Source organism: Gadus morhua, chromosome 4 (assembly GCF_902167405.1).
Source record: "Gadus morhua chromosome 4, gadMor3.0, whole genome shotgun sequence".
Taxonomy (NCBI): domain Eukaryota; kingdom Metazoa; phylum Chordata; class Actinopteri; order Gadiformes; family Gadidae; genus Gadus; species Gadus morhua.
Window position 1 is genome coordinate 18,845,669 of NC_044051.1, and position 25,776 is coordinate 18,871,444.

A 25,776-nucleotide genomic window follows, 5' to 3' on the forward strand; every position below is an offset into this window, starting at 1 on the left:
ATTATTTTATTATTTACAGGAGCTTGCTCTGACGAACTCTGATGATCTTAACTTAAATAAGCAAGTCTAAAATCATTTCACTATAAAAGACAGTTACAATACTAAAATACTCATCATAAGCCTCATCATAAGCTTTGCGACCTGGTCTCAACATTGAGTGAACTAGGGGCACTCAATATATATCTTCACTAGCTTAGTCTATTCCCCTTGCCCTGGTACATCACAGGAGTACACCCATCAATTGTGTTATGAGTGACACCTGTGTTGGTCCTACTGTGATGCCTCTGTGACAAAGCTCTGTTAGTCTTCATGGGCATAAACAATGACATATGCTGATAATGAGGTGTGACATAACCACCTACCTATATATATATATATATATATATATATATATATATATATATGACACAAATTACACCACAAATATTTATCATCGACCAACCACGTGTGTAAGGCTGATTACAGTGTTAAAGTGATACCTTTCTGTCAATCACAGTGTGGCAAACACAAATTGTACAATCAACCGATCAGCATGCAGCTAAAGTGTTTTACAGAAATAGCAAAAGTGTTTTAGTGTTTACAAAGTTTTGTAAACACTTCATAATAGTAACTTTCTACCCAAATCACAATAAGGTGACAGCCAAGATTTGTGAATGTTCAAACGAATGAGTGAACCAACTAGCAGATAGGCTAGTTTGCAATTCGTCTTCAAATGTTTCTCTCTTCGTATGCCCTCTACTCTACCATTGCAAACAAAATGAAAAAGTTTGAGGGGTTGAAATTTCATGACGTGTAGACCATTGCATGATGTGTAGACCTGCAAGATACTAATAGCCTCAATTAATATGTTGGGTGCAAGATTGTTGTTCACTTGACGTAAAGCCGAACCAATAGCGAGTTACACAAATATCTTAAGGTTTGGCTAGCAGTGTAAATTGATACGTATAAACTTCCAAAACACACCTAAACCTGAGACACCTCAACTGGGCCTTCAGTGACCAGTTCAAGTTCATCCTGCCCCTCACTGCTCACAGACACACACCTCTCCTCCTGACCCCAGCATGGTCCCTCCGCTGCTCCTCCGCTCGGCGGCCTGGACACTAGCCCCCTAGCGCCAGGGGCCGGCGGCTGGTTCCCCTGGGGCCCGGCGGCGGCGCGGCCCAGGAGCCTCAGGGAGAGGGTCCTCTGGCGTTCGAGGACCGCCGAGCACAGCTGGAACTTAAAGGCGGCCTGGAAGCCGCGCTGGAAGTTGTCGTTGAAGAAGCCGTAGATGATGGGGTTGACGCTGCTGTTGAAGAAGGCCAGCCAGTGGGACAGCGGGTACACGTAGATGTTGAGCACGCGGTGCTGCCGCGCGCTGAGGCTGGCGTAGTCGCTGAGCAGCATCAGGGTCCACAGGGGCAGCCAGGACACCACGAAGAGCAGCGCCACCACCAGAAGCATCTTCACCGCGCGCTTCTTCTTCCTGGAGACGCTCTGCCGTCTGTCCGCGGGGGCGGTCGGCCTCCCTTCGCCGCCAACCCCCCCGTCGTCCCGGGTCCCTCCGCTGCCACTGCCCCTGCCGTCGGGGGGAACGGTGGTCTTGAAGAGGGTGAGGCCGATGCGGGCGTACATGATGACGATGAGCGCGAGCGGGGCGAGGAAGATGCTGGCGAACAGCACGGTGGTGTAGACCTTGCGCATCTGTTGGGTGGGCCAGTTCTCCCGGCACCAGTAGAAGGGACGGGAGGCGGCGGCGGCGTTGGCGTCGAGGGGTCCCGTTCGGATGCGGACGCTGTGCTCCTTGGTGACCTGCAGCATGAGGCCGGAGGGACACATGATGGAGACGGCCAGGACCCAGATCACCACCAGGATCATCTTGGAGAGGCCAACGGTGATCTTCTGCTTGAAGGGGTACACGATGCAACGAAACCTGAGGGCCAGCGGGAAAAACAAGAATAAAAAACCATAGAGCAAAGAACAAAAATTTGGTCCATTCCCTTGGAGATGCTAGCCAATCCCTTGGGGAGATTTGAATTGGAGACTTCTGACTGGTGGATCACACTGTCTGATTAGTTCTCCAGAAGTGCCATGATAATGTGGAAACGACAAACCTCACGCAGTGTTTTCTTGAGGTATTCTGAGTGCGACACACCAAACAAACACATTGCAGGTGGGTCATGAAGCATAACACAACTATGGAACACAACGAATACAACACAAACACATCTCACCGGTCCACAGCTATGGCCACTAGAGTGAAGACTGAGGCGGAGACAGAAATCCCCTGGACCATCCCACTGAGCTTACACACAACGCTGCCAAACGGCCAACCTGCGAGACACAAAGAATCAACAGAATCCACCCTTTGATTTATACATTTAAAATACATATTTAAGTCGTTTTCAGCTCCAGCAAAGCATGATGTTACAAGGAATATGCATAAATTAGGTTTTGGGTAAGAAGACATATTCTTTTTAATTGAACATCTTGTGCACCAAGGTTGCCTTTTGGTATAAAAGGATGTTTATAGGAATAATAACCAGGAACATTTCTGGAAACATGCATTGGGTACATCATTTGATTCACATTTAGAAGGCCGATTTCTATTTATCACATATATTTTAGCAAATATATGTGAGTATTACATTTGCCATCAATAGTAAAAAAAATAATTCAAGAATATTCTCATACTCATCTATAACATGTTTCATGTCCTACGGCCCGGGGTCTTATCGATTGTGATCGAAGTGACTTGATTGATTAAAGTTTGCCATAACACACACTGTTCCCCGATGCCTGCCCCTCTGACCTGTGATTATGTTGTCGATGAGGGTGGTGGGCATGCAGAAGATGCCCACCAGCATGTCGCTGATGGCCAGGTTGAGTATGAAGATGTTGGTGACCGTGCGCATGTTCCTACTGCGCAGCACGATGAAGCCCACGATGCCGTTGCCCACCATGCACAGCAGGAAGATGAGCAGGTAGGACACGGCGAACACGGCGGCGATGGAGGGCTTGTGCAGGTAGAATTCCACGTAGGTGATGTTGACAGGGCCCTGCTGCGGGGCCCGGCTTTCCGGGACGCGGAGCGGGGGGTCGGAGCTGTTTGGACCCGTGCTGTCAGTCATCATGACGGCTTCTTCTCAGGAAGGGAGAGGGAGAAGAATAGAGAGGTAGAGGAAAGAGAGGACGAAGACAAAAAAAGAAAAAGAAAATTCTTCAATTAAAATACAGTCGCTGCATGTAGCCTATCAATTATTCTAATCAAAAGATTATTTTTAAAATGAACAAAAACTTGACTTTGACTTCCAGGGTACAGTCCAGTTCTTACCTGGAGACAGAGGCATGAGGCTATAGAGATGTTTCATGTTTGCCTTTCGGATCCCAACTCTTTCCAGACCCCAAAAGAAAATAATCAACCGAACCAGGACCCAGCTGCTGAGCACGGTGACAGGTCCCCGCTCAGTGGACAGGAACTCCGGCCTGGAGAACAGTAGCATCTTAACCAGGCCGGCTAATCCTACTCTCCGTCCATCTGGGAATGCCACGAGGTGCTTAATGCTCCTGCGTTTTGGGGATCATCGATAAGTGCAATTCAGACAGTCCACCTTCCCAGGAACAGTGATGGATAAAATGATTGGAGTGTACTTATCACCATATACTTATTTTATAATACATCCATTTGATAATCTTCTATCAAAAGGGTTATTGCTAAAATATTACCCCAAAACGAAGTTTATAGGTCGGTCAACAAGTGGTATGATCGAGGCGTTCTGGTGCTCTCTGCTGGCTGTTACAGCTCTCTCCTGCTCCTCGGAGGCCTCATCATGTGCGTTGTTCTTTTATATTTAACGGGAGAGCATGAGAATAATCACAGGGAAACGTTCACGTTAACCTGTCGAGAGAATCCTTAATAAATAGGTGTGTGTCACTATTGCTCTGGTTACGTTATCCCAGATTGGACCCTGCATTTTTCTGTATTCCTTGATTTTCAATTTATTTAATGCTTTGGCAAGAACGAAAATATGACCGAAGATGTCAATCTAATTATGTTCGAATGAGGTTCTACCCTTATCAAATACGTATTCAAGGGGCCAAGACATTGCCTTAATGTCTCATGAAATAGTACAAAGGTCTGAACTTGAATCAACTAAAAAAACAGTCTGTTACCATCAAAACCTCAAATTTCAAATTACGTAAGCACTGCAATGTCAACAACGAACATTTACTTTTTTTTATTTTTATTGATTTGATACTTCAATTCATTCAATAAAAAAAACTACGGCATGAAGTACTCTCACCCAAGTCTTCACCTCTGCCTTCTTTCTGCAGTTTTGATAGCTTTTATTCTTTCTGTGTAGAAAATTGTACATTCATTGTGAAGCCCAGATAATATAAATACAGGTAATGCACTGGTAATCTAAATAACAACAACTCGAGTCCAACTCTCTTCAGGTTTAAATATTACCTCTACTTATATATTCGGGTGTTGTCCTTCACCTTATAAATAACTGCATAGATTAGTATTAGGTCCACATTAAATAAAAAAATACTAATTAGCACATTGATACATTTGCTTGAGAAGTAGCCTACCAATAAGATCTAAGAATTTAGATGGGAAATATGAAATATGATCTCTGGCAGTAATCTATACAAATATCCTTGGAAAAAAAACAGTCAGACAGCTGAAATTTATAAAAAAATTGAACATTCAAGTTCGACATCAAGAATTGCATAGTTTCAAAGTATTTGGCCTGAGAAAATTAAAAGTTTTCCAAAATTGATAGAGTAATCAAGATAGATAACTGGAAATAAGAAACAATTTAAAGCAGTTTGCCTTTCTTTGTGAGAAATTGTAAAAAATAAATTGGTAAAAATGTAACACTGGTCAAATGTTACGTTTTAATTCAAAATAAAGACATTTTTGATGGCTGCAGATGCATACGCCATTTTTGCTACATTAAAAAACCTGAAACCTTAAAAGCCATTAATAGATGAAACAGTACTCCAGGTAACGGTTTTATTCACTTCTCTCAGTGTGTTGAGCCTGGCATCTCCATAGAAGGAGAACTAAAGCTATTAAGACACATTAGTAAACTACATGATTAGGGTGTGCTTTAAGAGAAGGATTGTTACGTGGTAGAATACAGGTCATGGTGTTAAATCCTTGGTTTGTTTGTAAAGGGAGACTGAAAGTGGTCATCTGGATTGCACAAAAATTACAACTTTGCAGCTTTAAAAAAAAAGTTATAATTAGGATGCTTTGCACATTTGTATTCATAACGGCAGGTTTAAGGAGATGATTTAATCATTGATGTCTCTAAAATATAATGGAACATAATTGCATATGCATCACGTTAATAAAAAATTGATGCACTATATATTTCCCCACAACAGATACATGCTATGACCTTGGACTCTTGACCCTTTAAATAAAGCCGTGTTTTTATGGTTCAAAGCAAATGATTCTAGAAGTACGGATCTAATATAAAAAAAACGCTTAAGACACGATACAATCCTAAAAATTAAAAATGAAGAGTCCAATTTTGTTGCGGATGCATTTTTACAAAATACAAAATCACGAACATTGAAAAAGTACTACACGGGTATAAACATAAAATAAAAACCCTTCGCAAGGACGTCGCTTTGGTCTGAACAGTCATAGTCCACATGTCACATTATCAGCGTCTGAAACACCTTGTTTTCCAGATTTACCTTAAATAAAAAATTAACAGCTTTTGAGGGGTGCCTTCAAATTAATTAATGACTTTGCATGAAAAACCTCAAATACACTTGGAGGTAGGAGGCCCACCGCTGTCCTCATAAACCACGTCCGTCAAGTGACGCACTCAGTGCCACCGGCACACATTTCACATCGACATACAACGGACATTTTTTAAAACAAAGATCCCGTCCCCCTGCTTGCAGAGGGGTGGTAATGCAGTGTGGGGCCTGGTTGGGTTAGCTAGCGGTGCTGGTTTTGATGCAGATGTGCTTTCCTTGGTTCTCTTAGTGCTGGGAGGTGGATGGGTTTACATTGGCGTCTCAGAGCCTTTATTCCTCCAGCAGAACCCGTTGCTTTCGGCGGCCAGCTCCATTCGGCTCTGAGGTGCAGACTTCTGATGGGGATCCCTGTCTAGACTGGAACGGAGAAGGGAGAGGTGGCCAGGGTTACTAAAATGTGCCTCCATGCCAGAAATGCTATAGCTTACCTGATGGTGAGCTAATGGATATACATCTTGCGTTTCACGTTTCTTTCAACAATGCAACGTGCTGGGTAGGTATCAGGGACACACCATTCCCGACACAATATGAACATCCATTTGAAAGCATCATTGTGTCATGAAAACAGTTTAACATGCGTATGTGTGTGCAATTATGCTTCTCTTAAATGGCAAAAAAAACAACACAACTAGTTCATATCAGGCAGTAACACAGGTCATGCCGTCTGCAGATATCCCACATCGATACAGATTCATCAGTTATCAGAAGCAGTGCGGGGCAGGGAGCCAGCGGTTACTTACTCTGCCAGTGTGAGGGAGTCAAAGTAGGGGTCAGCATGCTGAGTGCGGGTTGAGGAAAGCTTTCGATGCATCTCCTGAGGACGGAGAGTCGACGTAAAGCTTTTAATGTTCAACCCCCCCCTGAGAACCAGACCTCCCAGGAAGCACAGCGCAACACAAACGGTGAAAGCAGTCCTTTGTTTTAATGGGTTAGTCATTGTTTCACACCGGAGACAGTGCATGCAAACACAACAAAAGGAAACATACCACAGGTGTTAAGGAAGTAAGAGTCGTATTTACGCAATGGTTATGATAAGCCTCGAGACTTTCATGCGGAAACAGAAATAGACGGAGGACCGGTTGTATTTTTGTCCAATTCCTCTCATGCAAGGGAAGGGTGAAGAAATCTCAAGAAAGCAGGAAGGAGGAAGAAGATTGATAGTCTTTATTCCCCAGAGAATGTTTTGGGTTCTGAGAAACCCAAAGGTCACCAAATAGCTGTACTGGTACTCACTATCAAACTGAGTCCCCAACATTGGCTCCTGCTCCATAGTATCCATAGAGATTTTAATACCGGGGATATGTTCGTGGGAGGGATACTCAGACTGTGAGGGTTGACGGAGAAATGGATCAACATTATAAAATAAACATAACTCCGGCCGACCATAGCCATCTGACTAACGGACACCCTTCTCTTAGAGGCCCATGTCACAGGCAACGCTCATTACACAGGCAACGCTACAAACCCAGAGGAACACGGTCAACTCACAAAGTCGATCTCACTGTCGATGCTCCCCTTCTTCTTGCTGCTCTTCTTCTTCTTCTCGTCCTCCTTCTTCTTCTTGTCCTTCTCGGGGATGACGTCGTCCAGGTAGCTTAGGTCGTGCTGGGAGAACAGGTAGTCCATGGCCTTGCGGACCGCCACCAGAGCCAGGATCTGAGCACAAAGCAGTCTGTCACTGCACTGTACAGATACTGCGTGAACCCAACCAGGGAGCGACCAGTGGCCAGGGAGCGACGAGAGGCCAGGGGCATCAGGGCCATTAGTGAGGGTAGTGAGGAGGGGTTGGGTTCGACCCACAGTTGAATGAATCTGGGTTAGATCCCTGATCTCCACATTCTACCTGTAGGCAGCATTCTTAAATGGGACACACTACCCCTAACCTGCTCCTTAGTAATCTCAGATCCAGCAGTCCTACTGTGTTCTAGCAGAACCGCAGATCCAGCAGTCCTATGTTATAGCAGAACTTCTGATCCAGCAGTCCTACAATGTTCTAGCAGAACTTCTGATCCAGTAGTCCTACTGTGTTATAGCAGAACCTGTGATCCAGCAAGCCTACTGTGTTATAGCAGAACTTCTTGGTGGAGGCGGCACAGAGCCTGGACCAGAAACTGAAAGGGGCAAAGTTACATCTTGTTTCCCATTTCTTTAATATAGATCTTCTACCGAGTGGATGAAACTTTTCGATGAAACTTGTATTTGAAGCCTTACAGATATATATTCTTTGTACAGTTCCCCCCCCCCCCTCCCCCCCTCGGTCGGTCACGCACCATGATAGGGAAGACGATGGCGGCCACGGTGGACTTGAGGATCCACAGCAGGGCCAGGCAGAGCGCCTGAATGAAGGTGAAGAGGTGGATGCGGCGCTGCGGGACATGCCTCAGGTAGATGAGGTCGGGCTGGTGCTTGGCGGGCATCAGCAGCAGCTGCAGGCGGTCCATGAACTGACATGGAAGAGATACGATTCAAGATAATGAAACCAATGAAGTCTCGGAAGGTGAGACGGAAAGAATGCCTTCCAATGAGACACGCCTTTGTTCGTACGCTGGGGATCGGTATCAGGGTGTGCATTTACTGGTTATGTGAAAGTGTAGCTTGTTTGGGTGTTTCTCGGTAGAGCAGGGTGATGAGATGGAACTGGCGACCCACCTGGACTCCGTTGAGCGACGCCACTCCCATGTAGAGAAACACTCCGTAGAGCACGGGCATTGGGATGAACTGGAACACAACAGAGACAATCTTACCAACCAGGAGATGACCTGCATCATGTACGTATAGGCCGTTAGCCCGGGGCTTTAAATACTTGTGATGAGGAAAAGGTATGCGTTGAGCCGGTGGATTGGTTTAGGATAGGATAGGTTTTTAGTCTGGGATTTGGGGCTTTCAGCATCTCATTTTAGGATTAAAATAAGCACGTTTAGGGTCTCAATTTGATGGTCCTGATAAAGAACATAAAATGATTGTGTTTGGTCTTTGCTGGTATTTGGCAATGACTGAACAACACTTGAGCATCCATACCACAAAGTGGAGAATGGAAAAAAGTATAATGATAAAGACTAAAAAGACCAGAAAGAAATGCTCTTTTTGTATCATCATTTCATTTACAGCTGCAAAACTCCAGAAGAAGAGCCCCATTTGATTGATGATTTCATCGTTTGGCCACTAGAGGGAGCCCAAGCCCTGCCCACAGCCGGGTGTCACTCAGGTCACATTTTTGGCGGGTGGTCATGGAAACTGGAGAGGAGCTTCAACCTGATCTTAAGCCCAGAAGAACACGTGTATAACACATCACCGTTATCCCCAACCACCGGCCTCATACATAATCGGATGATGGCAAGATATAAAACGGTTATCAAATAAAAATGAAGGGCAACAGCGAGTCGACCCTAAAAGAGCTGGACAGTAATCCACGTTGCCCATGGTTACCCGCCTAATACCAACCTTGAGGATGGGAGCCATGAAGACAGACAGTCCGGTCAGGATGAACACAATGACCCCCGTGACCCTTTGCTCCCTGAGAGGTGGAGAACAGGGGAGTTAAGCACGCACACACACACACACACACACACACACACACACACACACACACACACACACACACACACACACACACACACACACACACACACACACACACACACACACACACACACACACACACACACACACACACACACACCTGACTCCCAGGAACTTGGGCATCTCCCCGGGCGCGGAGGTCTTGGTCTCCATCTTCAGGGAGTCGATGTGGGCGATGGAGATGACGGTGGCCGCGACGTACCAGGGCAGGCCGGTGAAGGAGCACACGATGATCAGCACCGCCACCCAGAACAGGTCCAGGTGGTAGCCCGCCCCTTTCTGCAGGAGGACCAATCAGAACCTCGTTAGTCAGAAGTCACACTCAGACGGAAGGAATCAAACTCAGATTGAAGCCATCAAAATTCAGACTAAACAAACTTCCCCCGCCCCACACTAAGACATGTAGGCCCCACTAGTAATCTAAGACGAGAAAGATGGACAATAGAATGCCTTAGATGCAAAAACATTTGTTGTTTTTATTCTACTTTTTTTATTTCTTATCATTATTGTATTATCCTTTCCTTCAAGGGAGGGGTCTTTTATGCGGAGAGGGATTGATTGCTTAGGTTGCCTTTTATTCAAGTTCAGCATGTGCAGGAAAGCAGATGCTGAACTTATTAACAACAAAAGAAAACTCCAACACCCACCTTGAGCTTGTGCTCCTTCCGGTTGACAATGACGGCGGTGATCTGCTGGTCCATGAAGATGAGAATGGTGACCAGCAGGGCGGGCAGTGCCGCCGCCAGGCACACCCACCAGGGGTTGCCTCCGAACGGGGGGATGAACCAGACCCTGCCGGGGTGGGTGGGCTGCAGGGGGGGCACACAGTGAGCAGGGGGAGGGAGGGCAGATGGATTGGAATGGAGGACATACCCCAACAGCGTGTTTGATGAGGAACGCACGGGGGGGGGGGGGGGGGCTGACCACACACAGTCCACAGGTCAAATAATAACGACAATAATAGTATATACATTGTCGTTCAAAAGTTTGGGGTCCCTTTGAAATGTCCTTATTTTTTAAAGAAAAGCACAGTTTCTTTCAATGAAGATAAAATAAAATTAATAGACATTGTTTGTGGGGGAAAATGACTATTCTAGCTGGAAACGGCCGATTTTTTATGGAATATCAACATAGGTGTACAGAGGGCAATTTCCACCAACCATCACTTCTGTGTTCTAATGGGAAATTGTTTCGATAATCGTGATAAAAGGGATATTTATCATGAGTAAACCCTTGTGCAATTATGTTAGCACAGCTGAAAACTTCTGAATAATAGTGCAAGTTTTCATGCAAAACATGAAATTGTCGGGTTGATGCCAAACTTTTGAACGGTAGTGTATATTAAAAGTAAATAGTACATAAAACGTATTTAATGCCAGCTGGTCTATCCCTCAATGAACTTGTGCAATCCTAACAGCTGTATCCAATAACCCAATGTCCACGTTTGTCAGGCAAACATGATATTTATATCCTCCTTACATGATGAACATAATAAATGACTGTAAAATAAACGCCCGCAGTCACGGGGGATATTAAAGGACTGGAGTACGGTTGCATGACGGCCACGTGTGCGGCCTTAACAAAGCTGCGTCTGTGCGGAGCCATAAGACACCCCGTTCCTTCCCCCCAGCACCTTAATCACCCTGTTACATGATGCGTGAAGCGCTCGCCTGAAACCCTATCATGTCCTCTTTCTCTAAAAGAACCTCTTCGTTTGGCTCTCGCTCTATCGAAAGCTGCGCCAGCCCTGGCTGTGCTCGGTTCGCGGCGGGGAGAAGGAGTGAGGAGGAGAGTCTTAGTTTCAGGTAAGAGTTAATCTCATCCTGGCATGGTGTCAAGGGACGGTATTAAGAAGAAGAAGAAGAAGAAGAAGAAGAAGAAGGAGAATGTGTTCTGGGAAATCTGAGTGATCTGGGTTTTGGGGAGATTTTGGAACTTGGCAAGATATGATCATCAGTGTTAGTTAAACCAAACAGAAACTAGGAGGAGGGAGGGAGGGGGGTTACCTTGAACTCGCTGGGAACAAGCAGCTTGGGTGTGTTGACGCCCACCAAGGCGTCCACGCCGCAGAACAGGAAGATGGTTAGGATGATGGCGAAGTCGCTGATAAGCTTCCTGACCTGGGGATCAAATAGTTGGTATTCTTTTAGTCGTTTCATTAAAACAGACCATTTCATGAACGTTTTCATGAACGACTCCCCTGGAGGAATTTACACAGAACCTGCTTCAAAGAGCTACAGGGCTCACTGCACAGTGACCTCCACGCTCTTGCGGGCTCCACTGAGACACAACTACTGGAGGAGGATTAAGATCCTGTATGTGATCAGACGCATGTCCATTATTACAGCAGTAACCAGAGTCAGAAAACTTAACCCGTAATCTTCCACAACAGGTTGCTTGATATGATCAATGGAGGAACACAAAATATATATTGACGCATTTACGAGAACCAACACCTGGAAGATCTGATAAGATCTGATCTGTTCAAGCTAAATCTTTATCCTCATCCTGACTCATGTACGCCACTCCAGGACGCCGGTCGGACTGCGAAGGCATCCAGCAGGGAGCAGCTTGTTGGGGTCCACTCACATTGAGGGGATTACGCAGACGCTTCAACCAAAGCGAGATACAAGGCACGCTTTGGTTGAAGCGGGGGACGCCTCGACACTCAGCTAGGAGCACCGGGGATTGAACTAGCAACCTTCCCGTTACCAGTCAAACCACTACCTCCTGAGCTAGTCGCCAGTGGTATGATCAAATAGGTGTTTACGCATTTCCAAGAACCAATTCCTGGACGATCCGATGAGCAAACTTTGTTCAAGCTAAACCTTTAATCTTCCTTGTGACTCATATACGCCACTCCAAAATGCCGGCCGGACCACATCCAGCAGAGAGCGTCTACACTCTAGCACTCACCGTGGTGGGGAAGAAGCGGCTGGTCTTGAACTTCTTCAGGCACATGGAGCAGGTGTAGGTCCCGAAGAACAGGATGAAGGACATCAAGGTGATGTCCGGCACGAAGGTGCAGGCGCTGCCCTTCATCGAGCCCCCGAGGCGCAGACACGGCTCCTTGTCCAGGGATGCCCAGCTCACGTTCACCGTCGCGTTCCCCGGCTAGGAACACACACCAGGGACATGTTACTTTATTTCAAGTTTTTGATAAAAGGGGGGAATGGAACATGCACAGCTTCGCAAAGAGTAAAATTTGAAAAGAAAACTGAAAACACGACCTACCATTGGAGTAGTGCTGCCCCAGGAGGTATCATTGCTGTATAGATCCGTCAAATTACCTGGTCAAAAAACACAATATAGAAGATATGGAATAAAATTTGACAATTAGAGCATTCAGAATTAATACAGGAATATTTAAAATCTGTCAGTTTTCTTTTTCATGAAGCCAAACAACTCGACTTCTATTAAAAGTTTATTGAGTGTTTAAAAGGGTGTGATTGGATGTTGACTCTTCCTTGCCTTATTCTCCGGCCTCGTGTCAGTAAACGCCACAAAGCTTGTGACTTAGGGCATGGCCGGGCGGGGCCGGCTCAGGGGAAGAAGGGTTGTCTTGGCAAGGGCCGAGGTGTCACTGAGCAAGGCACCTCCCCCTTACCGCTCCCGACAAGCTGGCTGCTACCATGCAGTGGGCCTGCCAGCTACTGGTTTCTACCTCACATGGCCGACACCGGCATCGGTGTGTGAATGTGTGTCAGAATGTGTGAATGTGTGCATGAATTGGGGAATGGGCGTATGTCAGGCACTAGGTTTCAGTGGCCACAGTTCAGAAAAGCACCATTTAAAGGCCCCCCCCATTGACTCATTATAAGGGGAAGTAGAAGTTGAAGCTTTTAAACAGCGACGGGGAGGATGTTGCTATGATAACCTTGTCCTGAGGGAAGGGGCCTGTATTACCTGGTACCGGGAGAGGTAAGGAGGATACCCTATCCCCCATACCCTACCTGGTACGGGGGGAGGGTGGCCTGTGTTAGCTGGTACGGGGGGAGGGTGGCCTGTGTTACCTCGTAGGGGGAGGGTTGCCTACCTGGTACGGGGGGAGGGTTGCCTACCTGGTACGTGGGGGAGAGTGGGCTGCGTTACCCGGTAGGGTGGGCCTACCTGGTAAGGGGGGTATACAGCGACAGTCATACTGCGGGACGAGGTTGCCCTTGTTGATGGGATGGTGGTGGGCGAGCTTCAGCATCTTCTTAAAGGCGTCGTAGATGAAGATAAAGCTGATGAGGGCGGAGAAGCCCTCCTCGGTGAAGCGGGTGAAATACTGCACCAGGAAGCTGGCGTCCGTGGCCACCAGCACCAGGCAGAACACCCCCGACCACAGCCCGATCCACAGCCGGAACTCCAGGTAGTCAAAGCCGTTGGTCCTGCCAGAAGGGAGCGGGCACAGACCATGCTGAAAGGGGGGGGTCGGGACGCCCAGCCCAACTACTGGGTTTAATCTTTAATCTGGACTTAATCCCCCATGTCTGCAGCCCAATGTGTTCAGGTTATCGTGTTGGAAGTAAATGTTTTTGGTCATTGTTTAGTAAATCATCATGGATTGTTTTGTCATTATAGGGACCTCTGCTTGCGTTTGAGACCAACATAGCGTTTCTCAGGTGAGATTTGGCATATTCCTCCCTCCTCACCCTGGTTTTTTTGCCAAGATGTCTTGTCAATCATCCTTGTGGATGTCTGACAAACACACTTCACAGGGCAAATGTTATATTGTTACCAATTTTTTTAGGATTCCGGGCCCGGGCTGCGGTTGGTAGAGTGCGCATGACTCAATTAGACATAATTTGCCGGGGACAGACGAGCGCTTACAGACAACCGGACAAGAAGACCGCTCAGGCGTGCAATGGAAACATGGCTAGTGGGCTTGGCCCCGCCTTTATTCAGAGAGAAATCAGAAGAGAATGAATTAATCATCATGGAACATAACCTGGTCTCGGCTGGCTTTGTGTGTATGCTCGTGCGTGCGTGCGAAGGCTGGACACAGGATGTTGATTTAGATTAATGCACTCTTTATTCAGAGGCGGTCACAATCTACAATGGGAATTGGGACAAGCGTGCATTTTGGTGCATTTTGCTTTTCTTTCAGGTTGCAATGTGTTAGAGGAAACTATCTTTATCATCTCCCTCTCCAGCTTGTAGTTCCATGTGGGAGCCTGCATGTCATCCAGTGTCACATCGCACGGGAAGTGAATGTAGAAGAAGTAGGGTAGAGGGGGAAACCAACAGACAGGCCTGCAGCCTTTGAACTGCCAGACAGTACGATTATGAAATGTAGAAAACCCACAATATACTAGTTACTATACACGTTTTCTCTGACAAAAGTTTTGTTACAATTTATATTGACGCTTTACAGGGTAACTGCACAACTACATACCGTGTAATAAGCAGTGTAACCACACTTAGTTTATACGCAACATTCGGGAACAGCATGCATCTACACGTTGCGATTAAAGGGGTTTAGCAAGGAACAGGCAAAAAAGCCAATTCCACACTACGTTACAGATACGATGTTAGAGTCAAAACATTACTACACGTTTATGTCCAGGTACAGGTTGTTATTTTTACATATGTTTTATTTACTTATCTTTATTTACTTTTTCTTGTGTTGTTCAATTGTACCCTTGTGTACTTGTACAATAAGATGCAATAAAATTAACTCTGATTCTGATGCAACGCATATAACGTATAACGACACGGTCAGATGAACCCAGTTTTAGAGAGTGAGCAGAAGGTACAGGAGTTCCCCAATGATCACCGATGGGGTTGAACTCTCACGTGATCATTCACTCACGTGCTGAAGTTGAAGAGCAGCCGTTCAAAGACAAGCACAGGCCCGGTGCTGCTGAGGATCGTCAGGGGCTGTCCGGCCAGCAGACAGAACACGGCCCCCGTCAGGGCTGTTCCCAGGAAGCTCTCCAGCACGCCCTGCAACACAGCAGCACTTTGACATGAATTCCTGTTTCACCCAGCCTCAGAACCAAAGCACATACAGTGACACTCCAGGGACAAACTAAAAAGGTAGATTCATGCGAGTGTTAGAAGTCAGTGTGCTTCCTGATTATTTTAGCATAACACACACACACACACACACACACACACACACACACACACACACACACACACACACACACACACACACACACACACACACACACACACACACACACACACACACACACACACACACGCACACGCACGCCCTCACACGCGCACGCACGCATGCGTGCCAGGCCTGGCTCTTAACACTCCTTCTAGGTACCAGGGCACATATTGGTAGACTGAAACTAGTGAAGATAACCCCCACATGCCCCATGCTACATAGGAGTGTTAACAGCCAGGGCCGCTGCAGGGGCCGGAGGACACAATGTGTAGGGGGAGCGGACACATGAGTAAGCAGTTAGAAGAGGCTGCTGGGTCAGGTCGAGCTGCAGCCATAACAAGCCTTACGAAGGCTCCTGTAATCTGGCTGGCGGGTTATTTAGAGGCCAGCTAATTCCCCCTGACACGGGCTCATGATGCAGAGTGAAGCGGGGACAGAGTGGACGGTTGCTGGCAAGGATGACATGATGAGACAACGTATGCCTCTTGATGGCTGGTGTGTAGAACACGCAGTGTTCCCGTCGTCGACCGAGACCACAACTCCATGACACTAGTGCCCAAAGACAGAACCAGAACAAGGCATGTGGCCGAGGAGGTAGAGCAGGTTGGCTTGTAACCGGAGGGTTGCTAGATCGATCCCCGGCTCTTCCTGGCTGAGTGTCTAGGTATCCCTGAGCAAGACGCCTCTAACCCTACCTGCTCCCGACGAGCTGACTGTCGCCTTGCATGGCTGACACCACCGTCGGTGTGTGAATGGCTGTATGAATGCGTGAATGTTAGGCGATAAAGTGCTTTGAGTGGCAACTGGTTAGAAAACCGCCGTATATTTATGCAGTCCATTTACAATTTAACATGCAGAGAGCCCATAATCGACCAGGACCACACAACTATGACACCAGTGCCGAAAGACAGAACCACTGTGGATGAAGAGGGCCAACTGACCTGCATGTTGTCCGTAGCGTCACCTAGCAACCCGCCAAACGTGATGGCATTGGTGACGGTGCCCAGGTAGATGAACAAGATGGTGGACAGAGTCTGGATGTGCAGTGCATCGTAGAAGTCGCTCGCAAAGAACGGCAGCTTCCGTTTGACGTCCAGAATCAGGCCCCCGCAAAACCTTAAGACAACCATAGATCTTAGCATACACAACCCAGAATACACACACACATAACCAGAAAACCCAACACACACACACACACACACACACACACACACACACACACACACACACACACACACACACACACACACACACAAACACACTAACACGAGAGCTCTAGTCAGGCATGACTGGTTGGTCTCAGGATTCCGCCCAGGTGTGATGTTGACAAGCCTACGAGCAACCCTCAACCTCACACCTGGTCGAGGACTAGAGGTCCTTGAACACACAAGGAAGACCTCACACCATCCAGCAGACCCGTCCCCAGGTCCACCTGTAGTCCTCTTTGAAGGGTCTGGAGCAGGAGGTGCATGAGGAGCAGGAGGAGGGTTAGTTCCTTACCGCCTGGTGCACTGCAGCTCCTCCCCGACCTCGTGCCCCCCGCCCCCCCCGGGGCCCATGTCGTGGGGCGTGTCTCCGTTCATCGGGGGCATCTCCACGGCGGCGTAGTTGTGCTTCCTGGGAACACAACACGGACATCCTGGTTATTTCGTATTAGCCTTGAAGGGGTTCTGAAAATGACACTGCATGTCATTTTGTAATGAAAATGTAATGGGATTTCTGTACAATTTATTTATATAATATATTTTATTTATGTTTTTTATTATACTTGAAATATAATTGTGTTTATGGTCATATGATCCTTGGCAAATGTGAGATGTCAGTTATTTTCGGATTAATAACGTAAACATAATACGACTCATTTTCTAACAAACAGGAAAGTTATGGCGGGAAGAAAATGGAGGAGGGACGTTATTGATCCTTCAGGATTGGCTCCTGGAAAAGTGGGCGTATCCCGAGCAGTGTGTGAGTGGTGTTCACTCACAAACAGTTGACCCTTCACTCCTTTTATTGTCAAACAAGGGGAGCTAAGCTATGACGTCATTGGCTGAACGTTACAGCGGACAACTTTCTACATAGCAAAGGGTCATCGCAAAAAATAGATTTTGATAAATAAATTAAATTAAATGATACAACAAAACACTACAAAATGACGATGAATGATGAGGCCCCATGGTGGAACTGAGGTGAAAGGTGAAGCCCTACCTCTTGTCTGCGGAGGGGACGGACTTGGGCGGCTCTATCCGAATGTCCGGGTCCCACTCCCCTGGCGGCAGGACGATGACCTCATCCAGGAACTCCTCGATGCCGGCCAGCAGGTCCTGCCGGTCCTTGGCCTTGTAGGCGATGTCGTGGAACACCTGGCCCCCAAAACACCCGAAGAGGAAAAACACCTGAGCAACAGATCATCCCCGACAACCACCCCACCTCCCCTAACCCCTCTACCTATGACACCACAGCATGGAGCCGGGGCCACAGAGACAAACACCACAACACCAGGCCGCCCCCTTGGGTTCGACCTCTCAAAGCCTTATCTCTGTTGCCAAACTGTGCTAGGAAAACCCACGCTTCGTTAAACTTTAACTGGAGGAAATCCTGGACCAAAACATCATAGGAAACACTGTGATCCTGCGTCAGGAGATGAAGGGGAGAGGGGAGCAGGGAGCTAGACGAGCAGGGAGCTGGAGCTGAGGGGAGCAGGAGATGGCATTGGGGGAGCAGGGAGGAGGGAGGGAGAGGAGAGGCGGAGGGAGGAGGAGGTGTAGGGCGCTGGAGAGAGGAGGGGGCTGGAGGGAGTAGGGAGCTGAAGGTGGGAGGAGGAGAAGGGAACCACGTGGGAACCCTACTAGGCCAGCGGCAGCTGGTGTTATGCGGAAAGGGGGAGTACAGGCTGTTGGTCCTTCCTCGCTACCACTGGAAAGGAGGGTTCACTAAAGGTGAAGGCTCTTCCTGAACGCACACAGACGAGATGTGCGTACACGAGGGTCCACAGAACGGACTGTGGAAGCACAACACATGCCAGGGGAGCAGAGAGAAATGATATTAACCATGGACGGTATGTCCCAAAATCAGGAAACACAAGTCAGCAACTTTAGATTATAATCAGGGCTTTACATCCTCATGAGGAGGAGCCCTCCTGACTGCAAAAGGAATTCCAAGGATTTTCAATATATTCATTTCACCACCCGATAACCGTTTGCGTCAAATCCACCACAAAGGGTTAACATGCCCTCATCAATGCCTTATCAACTCAACAGGAATTGTTATGAAACTTTTTATTGCGTCCATGTTACGAGTGTGTCAAAAGTACCGAAAACCTCAGACGGGGCCTAAAGATTACTTTGTGAGGTAAATAACACGCCTCACTCCTCTCCAAGGTCCATACCGAGCCGTCACTCAACCCCATATCCACAATCAGAGCAAAGTACTTGAGACTCCCGGGGTTACCTCGTCTGACATCAGGGTAGCGATGGCCCGCCCGATCTCATGGTACGACTTGGCCTTCCCCTTCGGCCCAAGGAGAACGAACAGGAACCTGAACACCACCAAGAGGGACAGAACACGAATCAGGGCACCGGACTCACCGACCACGCCGTCCCCACGTGGCGCTAGGGGCCAGGGCGGGGGTTCCTCCGGCTCCTGCCTTACCTGGTTGGCACCGGGACCTCCGTCAGGGTCCCCAGCATGACCGCCTGCTGGAGACGCACGAAGGCTACGAAGGGGGTCTCCAGGAAGTCCACCTCTCCCACCAGCACGTTGGAGGCCTCCGCGTCCCGGGGCAGCTTCTTCATGAACTTGTTCTTCGCCTGGAGACCAGAGCATAGGGAGGGTTAGTAGAAACACACACACACACACACACACACACACACACACACACACACACACACACTGCTTGAGTTTGAGGCTACAACGTCTGGCTGTAATATTGTATAACTTGCTACGGTAATAGCAGGCATGTCGCACCAGTTACTCATGTGCGCATGTGCCAAGCACACACACGCACAAACATACATGGAAACGCACACACACACACACACACACACACACACACACACGTCAAGACAAAGGCAGCGACACACACACACACACACGTCAAGACAAAGGCAGCGACACACACACACACACACGTCAAGACAAAGGCAGCGACACACACACACACACACGTCAAGACAAAGGCAGCGACACACACACACACACACACACACACACACACACACACACACACACACACACACACAGCTTTACGGCTTAGCCAGCGAAACACACGCAGGTAAGAACACACATGCACACACCTCAGCGACACTCGGGCAGGTAAGACATTCATTATGTTTTTTAACATAACGGCTCTGCCGTCGACACACACGCAGGTTAAAAAACACACGCAAGCGCACACACACCCCAGCGACATTCGCCCAGGTAAGACGTTTTCTTTTTAAACAGAACTACTCCCCCGTCGACAAACTCTCCCAGGTAACACGTTCTGTCTGTAGACTGTATAAATTGCGATAAAATAAGGGAAGAGACAATTTCTCACCTCAACAAGCAACGGCGGGTCGTTCATTTTGTCATATAAAAACCGTTAAATTCAAACATTGCGCCGACCGGCATATCAACACAGACGTCACGTGATTCTTAAAGAGACAGTGTCCCTATAACACAGAACGAAAACATGTCAATGAAATAGTATGACGAATAACATCTATAGAGTCCACCACAAGACTACACTTTGTTGCTCAAATGCAACATTACTCTCCTCCTTGAGCCTCCCGAAATGTCTGTACACTTTGTTGCTCAAACGTAATATTACTTTTTCCTCCTTGAGCCTCCCCAAAAGTCTTGCGATATTGATATCCCCCCTGTGGACTGTTTTAGTTGTTTTATTTTTCTTATGTTTTGTGTGTATGCTATGTGTGACTGTAGGCTACTGCTGCCAGTCTTGGCCAGGACTAGGGCCCCACCGATTCATCGGCCTGCCAATTTAATCGGCCGATTATAGCCTTTTTGAAAATAATCGGCATCGGCCAAAAAGACGCCGATTACAACCGATTTTTATTATTATTATTTATTTTTTTTAATCTTATTGCGCTTAGTATCCTGCAGATTGCGCTCCTATTTGCCTTGCTAACTAACAACTTTAGCTGGAGTAAAAAAGAGGAGATTGAATTTTACCGTACAACATGAAAGCACGCTCGCTCAGGCAGCTGCGCGCTCACCTCACCAATGTACACAAGACGCGTTGTTTGAGCATGTTGTGCCTGTTTTTCTTTAGGTCCCAGGCCATGTTAATTTGTGATACTGTAGACTCTAACGGTGAGACCATACTGCTCAGCACGCACGTGTTAGTCACTGCTCACGAGCGCAGCACATTGGGAGTTAGTTATTTATTTTACATTTTACATTACACTCATTTTTGACTGTAAATGTATTCTAAAACACTCAAAGGTTCTGCATTCAATTCACATATTCGTCAAAAGTGTTTAAAGTATATTAAAGGTATCAAAAACTAAGTTTTATATGCTTTTTTTTTTTTTTAATCGGCCGATTAAATCGTAATCGTAATTTTTCTCTGAAAATAATTGGCATCGGCACTCAAAAATCAATATCGGTCGGGCCCTAGCCAGGACACTGGAAGAGATGTTTAATCTCAATAATGATTATTATTTTCAACTAACCAATAGTAGTTGCCTTGCATTTGAAAACGTCAATGCACTTTTCAACCCTGAATAACAGTTAAAGATGTTTAATAATTGATTTGCATGCATAGTATACTACACTTTCCATTGAACAATTACCCCTGTTGCCATAAATTGACAAATTTTATAATCAAAAGCTCACACACTAGCTTCTTTCAGACACACGTGTAAGTCCTGATATTCTCCTGATGAGCCGTATGTGTGAAAAACATATCCTGGCGAAAACTCTAGTAATATTAATAAGGCAATAAACAAGCCCCTGGCGTTGATGTAAGAAACATTGTTTGGGAGAGCAGCAGTGGGAATTTGGCGATAGAGGTAATCACTGGAGATACGCTTGTCCCGTTTCCACCCTGTGTTTACCCAGCAGGGAGAGTGTGAGGAATCTTATCTTTCGGAGTGTGGCTTTCCAGCACCGTCACCGGCTACCAACTCATGTATACACACTCAGAGGTTGACCTCTGCACAGCTCTGGCCTTGTGCATGAGCTCTGAGCCCCGGCCGAGCAGACTTAGCGTGACGGGGGTGATGACGACCGCGCCGGGGGGGGACTGACTTTGTGGAACTGCAAAAAAAAACATGGAGGAAAAGAAAGACAAGCATACCTGGTCCCGTTCAGCCTTCTCTGAGAAGTCACTGAGGCTGCTTGAGGTGGCGTTGCGATGGGTGGTGGTGGGACTACCTGCGGTGGTAGAGGAAATAGAACAGTAAAATCACCACAGATACTGGAGGTTACAGGGGCAGTGCGGCCTTAGAATGGTATCAGGATATTCCAGGGTCGTTTGTGTTAACAATATTCATGACGATATAAACAAACAGTGACTGTGCTTTGCGGTGAGGTCAGACTTCTTGTAGTCAGAGACTTCCACAGAACTGAAGGCATTGCTCTGACGTTCAGCCAAGGTCATATCGATCTGACACGGTGGGCTACGATACAGGCTGGGCCATAAACACACGGCCAAGCCGCTATATGCTGATCATCACAAGTTTTGTCATTTATAAATTTATACCAGAATCATCTGGATTGATGTGATATGAGAAGCGACCAAACATCTTCCAGGCCCTTTCTTAGGATGAAAGGTCATCTAATGTGACGCAAGGAAGCTTTTCACTTCAGACCTGTAATGTAGAGCATCACCTGGGTCCTTTGCAAGAAAACACACGCAAAAGCACCCACGTGTTTTTTAGGAGAAAAGAGAGAAGTAAAAACTGTGGCAACGAGAAAGCTTTTCCTTATATTTAGTGGTAGTAAAGTACTTTTAGTTGTTTCATGTTCTATAGCATCGATTTCAGCTCAGCTCAAACCTAAAACAGCAGATGCTCTTATGCTCCGACAACCTCCTTAGAACCTTATAGTAGTTATATTAAAAAGGCATCGTTATCATTCCATAATATTAATAGGAATTAAGATTTAATAATTATTCAAATTATTTCTACTACTATAATAATTTGTATTATTTATTATTATTTCAAAGGCTCCTTTTGGTTAGCATTTGTGGCTATACTACATCCAGAGGAGGGGGTCCCGACTTACAGACGTATCCCATGCTAGACCTCCTGAAGGCCCCATCGCATGGTTCCTCACAAGGCCCAGGGGACTCAAGAGTACTGCGGGCTTCCACACAGAAGTTCAACGACAACGGGGGAAAGGAGGGGCAGGCACCAAGCAAGAGAGGAAATGAGCGCAGAAAAAGAAGAAGAGAATAGAGGAAGAGTTTAAAAACAAAACAGGCAGAAAGTTTTAGTACCCATGTTTAAAGATAGATAGGAAATCATGAGATAGATAGAAAAAGGGGACAAAGAAAATGTAAACTGTTGATGAAAGTTTGTAGTGCTAGATTTAATACCTTGAGCTTCTACTAAACAAAACTGCTAAAATCGATCTTGATTGTCAAGTTAAATGGTGGAATGTATTTAAATAATGGTTGTTTTCTCTCCCACATCTTGTCAGAGTAAAGGGCAAGATAAGGCTATGCGTTCAAATTACCGTTCTCCTGGTTGGAAAACAGCCGACTAGCGCTGGAAACCGTTTTGCCGATGTCAGCAAGAGAGCGGAGGTTTGACTTCTTGGTCTGGTGTCGGTGTTTCCGTAGCAACGTGTACATGATCTTCTCCTTCAGGTCTGGCTTCAGCTGGTCGCCATCGGTGATAATTTCTGTCAGATGGAGAAAGATGGAAAAAAAGAAAGCATCAAAACTTGATAACAAAAAAGTATAATTTTGTCAGATATCAAACCCTTCTCTCTGAAACAACTTAGAGTGGGTTTTTTTTAAGTTACAAGTCACTACCAAGCAAGGAGGGCCTTACAGCAAGACTATAGACACTGGGGATCAAACCACCACCACTCAGCTGGGACTCAAACACAGTACGGACATTGGCTTAGAACTCACTGTGAACTCCTATTTGAACATAGCAATTGTAAGTGCTTGGCACTCGTTTCTATGAATATCTTTACTGTACCGACAGCGATATATTGTTGTCATTTCTCTTTCTTCTGACAAATGTACTTGTTGCAAGTCGCTTTGGATAAAAGCGATTTACATTTGAAAATGTAAACTCAATAAATTGAAAGGTTGTGAACATCGGTCCTTGCCCCAAGCTGGGACTCACCCACGATCTGGGGCAGCGTTGAGGCCTCCAGGTCCAGCAGGATGGTGCCTGTCTCGATGCAGGTCTTCAGCTCCATCAGGCTGTGCAGGGACAGCGTTGCCACGTGGGGCTTGCTCCAACGCTCGCCCCCCTCCTCCACCTTCTCCTCAAACTTGATCCACCTGGATGGGGGAGGACACAGGGGTGATTATTATACTAACTGGAAGAAGAGGCCCCAGATATAGCCATTTATGATTTTATAAGGTGAAGGTGCTTAATTTTGTGCACTTTCTATGATCTTTATCATGTGAAGATGATGCATTTTACATTTTCATTTAGGCGCTTTTATTCAAAGCGACTTACTTGAGTAGATTTGTCAGAACATGTGATGCGTCACACAAATTGACACGTTTCATTTGGTGAACCTTATGAAATAGTCAAAGTTTTATTTTGACCACGGCCTAATCTGAATGGCTGCTATATCACTGAGTCCACCACACAGGGAAATGCTGAATATTTCCACAGCAAATAGGGAAGTTTGGCTGGGGAAAAAAGGGTTCACGGATTTGACACGTGAATCGGTCAGTGCTGAAAAGGAACTTAATGGGGCTAGTAGGACAGAATATCCAGGAAACAAACTAATCTTAAGGCTGTAGATAGAGGCAGTTTCCCGAGCCCAGACACTTTTCAGGTACTCTCAGACCACACAGAGATAAGCTAATCTCTCAGCCTACATTAGGCTGCATGTTTACTCTGCGGCAAACACTTCCGCTTAAAGATTTTTTTCCTACCAAACAAATTAATCCTAAAATAAAAAAATAAAAACCTTTCCTATCCTCATGGACAACGGGTTTCATTTAAATCACAAACTCCCATGCATTTTAGACTATTTTAAAACAGAAAGCGATGCAGAACACGTCACAAGCTACACATAGCACAGGCTCGAGATAAGACGACGGTAGTCAGGTGAGGGGAGAGCCAAGGCTGTCCGGCGCTTCCTTTATAAATGTCACCACTACAAAGGGCCCATTCTCCCGGGCCTGGGGATGGGGTTTCCTCTGGCTGGGTCCAGTGTCCTTTGACTCTGTTCCACAGGCCACTGACCAGCACCATGTGAGGAGGGGGCCGGACCAGCAAGGGCCTGGTTTACCTGAAGGTAAGAGGCCTCGCTTACCTTCCCTCCGTAAGGGAGGGACGCCGAGACCTCAGAGGACCACATCATTAATGCTACCCATGTAGTAGGTTTGAAATACACATAGCCATACGCATGTCAATCTATTTCTGTTTTTAAATTGCCAGTAAAACGAAGAAATCCAGCCCAGGTGCATGAATTAAAAGTTGACTTATGAATGGAATTCCAGTTTGGTGATGTCAATGTAACTGTGTAACCCAGTGCAGACAGACACATTTGTCCTATGATATCTAAATCAATAATAACATGTGCTGATGTCAGCGCTTTAAACCAAGGGATCATCCCCAGTGACGGAGGGGCATCCTCATTGCATTTCGCATCACAGTGGGTCCATTGTGGAGTGCTTGTGCGTCAGTGAGTGTGTGTGTGTGTGTGCGCGCGCGCGTGTGTGAGAGGGGGGGGGGGGGGCACACACCTAGCTTGGCGGGCTCACCTGGCGGTCTCCTTCCACTCCATCTCCTGCCCGTCCACGGCCAGCAGCTCGTCCAGCTCGGTGAAGAGCTGCGGGGGCAGGGGACCGTCGTCTTCCTCGCCCAGGATGAACCGGATCCTCTCGGCCGGGGTGACTGGGGAGGGAGGGGGGGGAATGAGGCATAGATGGAGGACATCAGCTAAAAGGATAACCCTTTTAAATAAAAAGGTACATTAATGAACTGTTAATTATCTTTAGTTAATGAAGTAATAAGCATTATTATATAGCATTAGTATAACATGGAGCATGGCTAACCTTTAAATAATGTTTAAATGAATACCTTAGTTAGCATTAACCCCATAACCTAAGATAAGGGGAACACCATTAGTAAATGATTACCAGACCATAAGTTAACTGTTAATTAATTAAGTTAATGCTT

At 46.6% G+C, this 25,776-nt stretch overlaps 2 protein-coding genes across 5 annotated transcripts in view; both read right to left on the minus strand.

Moving 5' to 3' along the window:
- Positions 1 to 390: 390 nt before the first annotated feature.
- Positions 391 to 3,110, minus strand: LOC115541396 (neuropeptide FF receptor 2-like). The gene is made up of 3 exons (XM_030353094.1): positions 2,792 to 3,110; positions 2,214 to 2,313; positions 391 to 1,912 (listed from the first exon to the last, which is right to left on the minus strand). The coding sequence occupies exons 1-3, from the start codon at positions 3,108 to 3,110 to the stop codon at positions 964 to 966; spliced, it is 1,368 nt and encodes a 455-aa protein (XP_030208954.1). The 3' UTR covers positions 391 to 963.
- Positions 3,111 to 4,206: 1,096 nt separating this feature from the next.
- LOC115541395 (electrogenic sodium bicarbonate cotransporter 1) overlaps positions 4,207 to 25,776 on the minus strand; it is a 31,363-nt gene continuing 9,793 nt past the window's right edge. For 2 of the 4 annotated variants that reach the window (XM_030353089.1, XM_030353090.1), the window contains exons 4-25: positions 25,359 to 25,491; positions 23,755 to 23,915; positions 23,132 to 23,299; positions 21,750 to 21,826; positions 19,100 to 19,257; positions 18,899 to 18,986; positions 17,657 to 17,811; positions 16,952 to 17,068; positions 16,393 to 16,567; positions 15,143 to 15,276; positions 13,456 to 13,718; positions 12,580 to 12,635; positions 12,262 to 12,459; positions 11,352 to 11,465; positions 9,993 to 10,154; positions 9,446 to 9,624; positions 9,208 to 9,280; positions 8,416 to 8,484; positions 8,037 to 8,210; positions 7,255 to 7,422; positions 6,507 to 6,580; positions 4,207 to 6,123 (exon numbers count right to left, since the gene is read on the minus strand). In XM_030353089.1, the coding sequence (XP_030208949.1) occupies positions 6,015 to 6,123; positions 6,507 to 6,580; positions 7,255 to 7,422; positions 8,037 to 8,210; positions 8,416 to 8,484; positions 9,208 to 9,280; positions 9,446 to 9,624; positions 9,993 to 10,154; positions 11,352 to 11,465; positions 12,262 to 12,459; positions 12,580 to 12,635; positions 13,456 to 13,718; positions 15,143 to 15,276; positions 16,393 to 16,567; positions 16,952 to 17,068; positions 17,657 to 17,811; positions 18,899 to 18,986; positions 19,100 to 19,257; positions 21,750 to 21,826; positions 23,132 to 23,299; positions 23,755 to 23,915; positions 25,359 to 25,491 (3,005 nt within the window). In that variant the 3' untranslated portion in view covers positions 4,207 to 6,014. Of the gene's footprint in view, positions 6,124 to 6,506; positions 6,581 to 6,999; positions 7,091 to 7,254; positions 7,423 to 8,036; positions 8,211 to 8,415; positions 8,485 to 9,207; positions 9,281 to 9,445; positions 9,625 to 9,992; positions 10,155 to 11,351; positions 11,466 to 12,261; positions 12,460 to 12,579; positions 12,636 to 13,455; positions 13,719 to 15,142; positions 15,277 to 16,392; positions 16,568 to 16,951; positions 17,069 to 17,656; positions 17,812 to 18,898; positions 18,987 to 19,099; positions 19,258 to 21,749; positions 21,827 to 23,131; positions 23,300 to 23,754; positions 23,916 to 25,340; positions 25,492 to 25,776 lie in introns of those variants that run through there. The other 2 variants (XM_030353091.1, XM_030353093.1) reach the window with 2 other exon arrangements.